The sequence below is a fragment of the Lolium perenne genome, chromosome 2 (genome assembly GCF_019359855.2).
Source record: "Lolium perenne isolate Kyuss_39 chromosome 2, Kyuss_2.0, whole genome shotgun sequence".
Classification (NCBI taxonomy): Eukaryota; Viridiplantae; Streptophyta; class Magnoliopsida; order Poales; family Poaceae; genus Lolium; species Lolium perenne.
Genome location: NC_067245.2, coordinates 267125406 through 267134465, shown reverse-complemented (window position 1 = coordinate 267134465; position 9060 = coordinate 267125406). Strand labels below are relative to the sequence as shown.

The 9060-nt window shown below is 56.5% G+C and overlaps 2 protein-coding genes across 2 annotated transcripts; one reads left to right on the top strand and one right to left on the bottom strand.

Moving 5' to 3' along the window:
• The first annotated feature begins 1042 nt into the window (after positions 1–1042).
• Positions 1043–2661, top strand: LOC127335995 (putative cis-zeatin O-glucosyltransferase). Its single transcript, XM_051362735.2, has one exon. The coding sequence runs from the start codon at positions 1136–1138 to the stop codon at positions 2537–2539; it is 1404 nt and encodes a 467-aa protein (XP_051218695.1). The 5' UTR covers positions 1043–1135; the 3' UTR covers positions 2540–2661.
• A 3627-nt stretch (positions 2662–6288) lies between these two features.
• LOC127335994 (putative cis-zeatin O-glucosyltransferase) lies at positions 6289–7828 on the bottom strand. Its single transcript, XM_051362734.2, has one exon. It carries the CDS (start codon positions 7771–7773, stop codon positions 6367–6369), a length of 1407 nt encoding a protein of 468 aa, XP_051218694.1. The 5' UTR covers positions 7774–7828; the 3' UTR covers positions 6289–6366.
• Between the last annotated feature and the right edge of the window lie 1232 nt (positions 7829–9060).

Here is a 9060-nt window from a genome sequence, read left to right as displayed (position 1 = left end):
CCCATGGCGCCATCGCTCGATGGGTTTTTGGGGGCCATCTCTAGCGCTGATGGCAGCGATGGCTAATGGCAAAGGGGTGGCCGGGGCGGAGGTGGCCTACACCCCTTAAAAGGAGCTGGGCGCTGCCTCGCCTTCAATGTCTTTCGTAGATACCCAAGCGCCACCCGCGCTATCTCTGGCGCACGGAAGGCGGGGCAACACTATTAACGTGGCGTGGAAAGTCAAGGCGAAGCCCGTGCGGTGGCTAGAAGGCGGGCCCGAGCGACAAGGGCGCGGACGCGTGCGTTCACCGTGCCGATGCATTTTGCACAAATTTGGGCCGTGAATGCATCACCACGACATACGAGTCAGTTTGCATCGGCCGCTGAGCTAGAAATTTACCCAAATTATAACCGGTCGGACGCAGATAGACACTTTTGATTAATGTCCAAGCGTGTGAGGCTGGTCAGAGTTTTTTTTTTTTTCGGGTAAAAGTGGTTTTATATTAAGCAATAGGACTTACAACCAGGTCTTGGTCGAGAAACGGAGACAAAACCTCCGGCCCTGAGCCAAACCAAACAACCGTGCATAGTTCTGTCCTCGCAAAGTTTGCTAGACAGTGACTAACCCTATTTTGCGAGCGATCCACTTTTACAAAAGAAATATGTCTATCACCATTAGCTAAAAATTTAATCTCCTCGATCGAGTTGATAGTATCTATAATGTATGATATTATGTGGTAGATATTGTTGTATGATACTATCTCTATAATAAATGATATAATTGATACTAGAATCATAATTTTATTACAATTATTAAGTTGTACAATCTTAGTACAGTACAAAATTGTGTATAACATCTATTTGGCATTAATTTTCTTGTATGTGCTATGTACAGTATCTGTAAGATATCACCGTAATCTTTCGTTATTAATTATAATTATAATTATACACATTTTTTTTTTTGCATGCACATTGGGTAGTTTTAACGAGCTGCTCTGCTCCTGCTCGCCACTAATTGGCTTGGCTCGCTCCTGCTTGCATATATAACCTGCCAGACGTTCGAGTTCATCAGCCAAATCACTCATCAGTCTGTCCAAAAAAATAATCTCTCATCAGAGCACCACGGCAAGGCACGGCACTAAAAACACAGAGCGATGGGGAGCGAGAACCACGCAACGGAGTCTGTGGCCGTCGTGGCGGTGCCGTTCCCGGCGCAGGGCCACCTGAACCAGCTGCTGCACCTGTCGCTGCAGCTCGCGTCGCGCGGGGTGGAGGTGGACGTGCACTACGCCGCGCCCGCGCAGCACGTCCGGCAGGCTCGCGCGCGCGTGCACGGCTGGGGCGACGAGGCGCTCCGGTCGATCAAGTTCCACCCCCTGAGCATCTCCTCCTACGTCTCCCCGCCTCCAGACCCCACCGCCGCCTCGCCATTCCCCTCCCACCTCATGCCCCTGTTCGAGACCTACACCGCCGAGGCGCGCGCTCCGCTCGCGGCGCTACTCCAGGAGCTCTGCGGTTCCCACCGCCGCGTCGTCGTCGTGCACGACCGCATCAACGCCTACGCCGTCGAGGAGGCGGCGCGGCTGCCCAACTGCGAGGCGTTCGGGCTGCACTGCTTAGCCGTGTCCATGCTTGTTGGGCAAATCGACGCCCAGCTACTGCGTGAGAACGGCCTGGCTTTCAGCGGCGTCGAGCGCCATACGACAGACGAGTTCATGGACTACGTCAGGCGGGCGAGACCGCCGAAGCAGATCTCGCCTGGCGCAGGCCTCCTGGCCAACACATGCCACGCGCTCGAGGGTGATTTCGTCGACGCCGTCGCCGGCCACCTGGCGGCCGACGGCAAGAAGATCTTCGCCATCGGACCATTGAACCCGCTTTTCCCCGCGAGCGCGTCCATGCCGGGCAAGCAGCGGCACGAGTGCCTCGACTGGCTCGACAAGCAGCCCCCGGCGTCGGTGCTCTACGTGTCCTTCGGCACGACATCGTCTCTGCGAGCGGAGCAGATCGAAGAGCTCGCCGCAGCACTGCGGGGCAGCAAGCAGCGGTTCATCTGGGTGCTGCGCGACGCCGACCGCGGAGACATATTCGCGGAGGACGCCGCCGAGAGCTGCCACGAGAAGCTGCTGTCAGAGTTCACCAAGGACACGGAAGGGACGGGGCTGGTGATCACCGGGTGGGCGCCGCAGCTGGAGATCCTGGCGCACGGCTCAACGGCGGCATTCATGAGCCACTGCGGCTGGAACTCCACCATGGAGAGCCTGAGCCACGGCAAGCCGATTCTCGCCTGGCCAATGCACTGCGACCAGCCCTGGGACGCGGAGCTTGTCTGCAACTACCTCAAGGCCGGCGTCCTCGTGCGTCCCTGGGAGAAGCACGGCGAGGTGATTGCGGCCAAGGCCATTCAGGATGTCATCGAGGAGGTCATGCTCTCTGAAAGAGGAATGGCTCTACAGCAACGGGCGGCGGCACTCGGGAACGGCGTCCGCGCCTCCGTGGCCGACGGCGGTTCTTCTCGTAAAGACCTGGATGACTTCATGGCTTACATCACAAGGTGATCGACTGAATGCCATGTGAGAAGGTGCCTTTTCATATCGACACAGTACGTCATTTTTGATTTTAAACTAAAAATTCCGCTGCTGTGCATCTCAGTCTGAAATCTTAGTTATAGGCAGCAAAAGATCTGTAATAATTCATGTAGGTCAACACCAGACATCTGAAATATTTTTTCTCACCGAAACAACAGGCCAAAACAGTTGACCAGATAAAAAGAAGGGAACACACAAAAACAAGAAACATACTCCACTTCCTTCTCCCTCTCCTCCGCGAAATAAGTGTATTTCTAATTTTTAGCCCAAATCATTTTTTTTAGATATTTGATTAACTTTATAGAAAAGAACAACAAAATAGAGAGAGCAGCAACATATAGAGAGATGGCTCTTGGGTACACATGCTCACTTTATTTAAAATATGTTTTAATAACGCGTTTTGAAAAATCAACAAAAATGTCAAAATGTCAGCGACGAAATCCTCACGACTTGTGCATACTAAGAGCATCTCTAACAGAGCCCGGTAAAAGAACTGAAAACTCGGAGTTCAGTTCACCGAACTCGTGTTTACGGGTTGAAAAATCGCTGGCGCAGAACAGACCCCGTAAAGAAAAACTGTAAAATAGAATATTCCCCAAATATGCCATTAAGGCCCACCTGTCAGCTATTTTCCCTTTTTCCCTATTTTTTCTTCTTCTTCTTCCCCGAGCTCCTCCCGAGCTGTATGCCGGCCCGTCGCCCGCCTCTGCTTCAGCGTCGCCGCTCGCCGCTGGCTCACGCCGCCCGCGCCTCCGCTCGCCCGCCAAGCTCCGCGCCGACCCGCGCCTGCCGGCCCCGCTGGCCCCACGCCGCCGCGCGCTCTCGACCCCTCGCTGCCGTCGCGCCCGCCGGCCCCATGCGCCGCCGCGCCCGCCCTGGCCCAGGTGCCGCCGTGCCCTTCCGGCGCCACCCATGCCATGGCCGCTCGAGCCCCGCCAGGGCAGTCCGCCGTCGCGCGAATAGCCACCGATTCCGGCGACCAACAGCCAATTCCAACGAGGATGTGCTTCTCTCAGTAGCGTATAGTTCATCTCCGGCAGAAACTAGTCGAAATTTGGAGGAATTTGGTGAATTTGATAGTGGCCTGGCGGGCGGAAGGACGACAATGAAGAGCAACTGCCATGAACTTTCAGCGCATGTAACGTTCGGTTTCGCTTTCAGTTCGGCATTTCACCCCCTACAAATAGGGGCCGAGTTGGGTTTTTCAATTCGAACTGATCTTTTTTTTCGATTTTGCCTCGTTTTCAGGCTCTGATCTGCGCCATTTTTCGAACCGAACTGGTAAACTGACGGTTATTTTTCGATTTTGGCATATTTTCAGGCTCTGTTAGAGATGCTCTAAGTGTAAAGTTGCGTTGTGGGCAAGAGATCTCATTCGAGCAATTGCTAGGAAGGGAACTGGAAAGGACCATGACAAGTGGTTCCTAGCGGCTACCATGACCTTTATGTATGAGCCTGATATATTTACTCCTTCCGTTATGATTTATTATATATTTTAAAAAATAAGATTAATATTATATTTATTAGGATAATGTAGATTATTTTAAAACGGATAAAGTATTACTACCTCTGTAATAAGGCGTACACGTATTCTAAGATGAATTTTGATCATAAAAATTAAGCAACAAAATCTTGATTATATTATATGTAATTAGTGTCGTTGGATTCGTATTGAAAAGTACTTCTTAATGATAATAATTGTATACAAATAATTTTTATCTATTTAAAATAATTCTTGCTCAAACAGAAAACACGTTAAAAGAAGACTACTTATTCCTTTGAAAGGTAGTAATGAAGAACCCATGGAAACACTTACAGAAGGAAAAAAAAAAACAAGCTGGGTGGAGACTGGAGAGCAGCCCTACCAAAGTATTTGGCATCGATCCTAGCACAATAGCACCCAATAGGTCAGCTTTTTTCTAGTGCCTCTGAAGACCTTCTTCACATGATATTATGTACAGATGTATCGGTGCGTGGAGTTCTTTATTTTGTTCCGATGCTTACGGTCGGGAAAGTTTAGGTTCCTTATTTTCTGCGAGGTGACTACCTCTAGATAGAGAATACATCTTACAGTAGTATTCGAATTATTTCACAGTACGAGTACAATGGTGTAAACACAGTGTTCTCAACACGTCATTTTAACACATCACCTGCTGGCAATTTCATTTCGTGGCTTTCCACAAGCCACACCCTTAGCACCGGCGTGCTGGTGATTTTCCTTATCGTCGAAATTGTGAAACATATTAGTGCTGATGCTTGTCAAACTACTAAGAGCATCTCCAGCCGCGTCCCCCAAACCGCGCCGGATTGAGTATTTGGGGGACGTATTTTGTTCGTGCCGCTTTTGGGGGACGTCGCTTCCCAGCCGCGTCCCCCAAACGCCTCCCCCATGTTGTGAAGTGTATATGTGGATTGCCTAGCCCTTTCCATCAGTTCGGACTTTTGGTTCAAGTGGCTAGTGCATGAAGCTTAACATGGTATCAGAGCTCCAGGTCTCAAGTTCAAATCCGCCACCGCTATTTCGGTGTGCTCTTCTTCTTTCACGTGTTGACTTTCTCTTCTCCCGTCACACGCGAGTGGGGTTGTTGTGAAGTGTATATGTGGATTGCCTAGCCCTTTCCATCAGTTCGGACTTTTGGTTCAAATGGCTAGTGCATGAAGCTTAACACCCCAAACATTTAAAATGCTTTTTTTGGCATTTTTATTTCAATTTCCACAAACTAATACATAATCGAAGACCTTGACGCTCATGTCCTTGTCGCCGAAGTAGGAGAACAGGAGGATGAAGCCGGCTTCGAGGCTGTGGTGCCGCGCGAACTTCTCCCAGCCGATGTTGAGGTACATCTTGCCGCGAGCGTCGTAGATCACGTCGACGATCCACCGGTAGTAGCCGCACGAAGCCTCCCGCAGATGCATCGTGCGCGGGCGGTCGTCGCCGGCGACGTAGTCGGCGAAGGAGTCCGGCAGCCTCTGGATGCCGCGCAGGTCGCCCTTGAGGACGAGGACGAACTCGAACAGCACGTCCGGCTCCACGTCCATCTCCGACGATGAAGCCGACGACGTGGGAGGCGACGACGAGCGTTCACCTCTGCCGCGGCCACGACCACGACCACGACCACGGCCGCGAGGTCGGCATCCGCCTCTACCAGACATAGCGTCGAGTCTTGTTGAGATGGTGGCGGCTAGGGTTTGGGAGAGAGGCGCTAGGGTTTGTGTGTGAGAGGGACGATGAGAGGCGGCCCTTTTATAGGCCGGAGGGAGGCGGAGGAGTTGTGGCGCTCATTAACGCCGGCACGCAGAGCTAGGCGCGACGGGACGCGTTGCTGCATCGCTGCGGGAACTGCACCGTCGCTGCGCGCCAATAACTTCCGTCGCGAGGTAGGCGACGGTTAGGTTAAAATTTATTGTGCCGCTGACGAGTCGGCCCCGCCACCCCCGCCACCCCCGCCTCGCTTTTCGGTGTGTTCGGCGTCCCCGGTGCGTCCCCTGTAAGACGGGGACGGGCTCGGGGCGCCGAACACCGTATCGGGGCGCGCCGAACAAAAATGGGCTTTGGGGGATGCGGCTGGAACAGTTTTTTATCCGGCGCACCCCAAATCCCTTCGGGGACGCGGCTGAAGATGCTCTAAGTTTTTGTTCTTCAGAAATTTGTGCCTATCCCTTATTACTGGCTTAGTGGCTTACCGCCACTTATGCACATGCCAATCGCTTGGCATCGATAAAACCAAACCGAAGAGGAACATGCTGTATTGCTGTGTCAGTATCCAAAGGCACCTTCTTGCACTGCATCGAGTGGATCACCTTGTGATGTAAGCTATGAAGTCCTCCAAATCTTTGCGAGAGGAACCGCCATCAGCGACGGAGGCGCGGACTGCGTCCCCGAGCAGCATCGCCCGTCGCTGCATAGCCATTCCTTCGTCAGAGATCATGGCTTCCTCGATGACTTCCTGAATGGCCTTGGCCGCAATCACCTGGCCGTGCTTCTCCCAGGGGCGCACCAGGATGCCGGCCTTGAGGTAGTTGCAGACAAGCTCCGCGTCCCACGGCTGGTCGCAGTGCATGGGCCAGGCGAGGATCGGTTTGCCGTGGCTCAGGCTCTCCACCGTCGAGTTCCAACCGCAGTGGCTCATGAACGCCGCCGTTGCGCTGTGCGCCAGGATCTCCAGTTGCGGCGCCCACCCGGTGATCACCAGCCCCGTCCCTTCCGTGTCCCTGGTGAACTCTGACAGCAGCTTCTCGTGGCGGCTCACGCCGGCGCCCTCCGCGAATATGTCGCCGCGGTCGGCATCGCGCAACACCCAGATGAACCGCTGCTTGCTGCCGCGAAGTGCTGCGGCGAGCTCTTCGATCTGCTCCGCTCGTAGCGACGACGTGGTGCCGAAGGACACGTAGAGCACGGACGCCGGGGGCTGCTTGTCGAGCCAATCGAGGCACTCGTGCCGCTGCTTGCCCTGCTTCGACGCGCTCGCGGGGAGAAGCGGATTCAACGGACCGATGGCGAAGATCTTCTTGCCGTCGGCGGCCACGTGCTCGGCGACGACGTCGACGAAGTCACCCTCGAGGGCGCGGCATGTGTTGGTCAGGATGCCTGCGCCAGGAGAGATCTTACTCGACGGTCTCGCCCGCCTGGCGCACTCCAGGAACTCCTTGGGCGCGTAGTGCTCGACGCCCCTGAAGGCGAGGTCGTTGTCACGCAGCAGCTTGGCGTTGATTTGCCCAACGAGGATGGACGCGGCCAAGCAGTGCAGCCCGAACGCCTCGCCGTTAGGCAACCGCGCCGCCTCCTCGTCGGCGAAGGCGTTGAGGCGGTCGTGCACGACGACGACGCGGCGGTGGGAAGCAGAGAGCTCGTGGAGTAGTTCCGCGAGCGGGGCGCGCGCGCCGGTGATGTAGGCGTCGAAGAGGGGCAGGATGTGGGACGGGAACGGGGAGTCGGCGGTGGGGTCCGGAGGCGGGGAGGCGTAGCTGGAGATGCCAAGGTCGTGGAACTGGATGGAGCGGAGCGCCTCCTGGTCCCAGCCGTGCACGCGCGCGCGAGCCTGACGGATATGTGCCGCCGGCGCGGCGTAGTGCACGTCCACCTCCACCCCGCGCGACGCGAGCTGCAGCGACAGGTGCAGCAGCTGGTTCAGGTGGCCCTGCGCCGGGAACGGCACCGCCACGACGGCCACAGACTCCATTGCCGCGTGGTTCTCGCTCCCCATCGCCGTGTGTTTCTCACTTCCCAGTTCTCAGTGCCGTGCCGTGGTGCTGATTTGGTTGCTGATGAACCTGGGCCTATGGCAGGTTATATACGCAGAGGGACATTAACAACTTGAACGCGGGCTAAGGTGATTAACATTGTTAAAGTGCGCGTACGCCATCATCCACGCTAAGCTCCAGTTTCAGAGTACGTACAAGGCGGGACATAATGCCAATCTGTGACATGACACTCAGGTATATAAAACTCAAATCTCCGAGCATTTGTTTTCTAAAATCGCCACATCTCTGGACGTGTAATCAAGAACACAGCAACTACCAACTCTACATTCATCAAAGTGCAGATATACGCAACTACCTGCTCCACCCCCCGTGTCGCACCCTGGCGCCGCCGCCGGTCTCTCCCCCACCTTGCCCCGCTCGCCGCCGCTGCCGCCGGCCCCTGCCGCGGTGGCGGCGGGCCCTGCTGCCGAAGGTGGCAGGGGTGCTCCTCCTCTCTCGTGGCGCTGGCGGAAGGTCTAGGCGGCTGGGGCGTCTTCCGCCGGCTCGTCGGCGCACGGACGCCGGAGCGGCGGCTCCGGGAACTTGGGGCGGCGGATCCGGGGCCAGCGCGCCCGATCTGGTGGTGAGGCGGGCCGTGGCGGCGGCTCGCCGGATGCGGCGGCGCTCAGGCCGTGCGGGCGGACGGGCGGCGACGCGCGTGGCCCCGGTCGGCGTGCGGTGCGGGGTTGGCAGGGTGCCGGCGTGCGGCGCGGGGGTGGCCGGGCGCGGCGTGCTGCCCCGGTGGTGCAGCGGAGCGGGTCATGGCGGCGCGCACGGGCCCAGATGCGAGGCTGCAGGGGTGGACTGCGGGGCGGCGGCCCTGTGTGTGCTCTAGGTGGCATGGCGGCCGCGGTGGCTGCGAGAGCGGCATGGCGGCTGGACCGGGGAGCTCACGCTGCTGCGGCCAATGGCTCGAACTTGGACCTCTGTATTGGCGTTCGTCGAAGCTCCCTCTCTGTGGCGGTTGGCGGCGCCCGCGGCGCTCTCCTCGGTGAGCTTGGTCGGCTGTAGTGGTGCGGCTCGGCTTTTCAACCCCGCGCGGTGCGGGTGGTGGCATCGGAGCTCGCTGAGCTCCTTGGTTTGTGTGTGGTGGCGGTGGTGGCTTGTGTGCGGCGGTGGTGCTGCTTTTGCACATGAGGTGTGTTTGCGGAGTGCGGGCTGCGGCGAGACGAAGCGGCGTTACGGTCTTCGTCTCACCGTCTGGCTGCGTGAGGGTGTGGTGGCTCGGTTGCTCCGGGCGAAAGCCTGAC

Bases quoted from the DNA above. Each gene is read 5' to 3' on its own strand.
- LOC127335995 (XM_051362735.2), top strand. From the start codon at position 1,136: ATGGGGAGCGAGAACCACGCAACGGAGTCTGTGGCCGTCGTGGCGGTG.
- LOC127335994 (XM_051362734.2), bottom strand. From the start codon at position 7,773: ATGGGGAGCGAGAACCACGCGGCAATGGAGTCTGTGGCCGTCGTGGCG.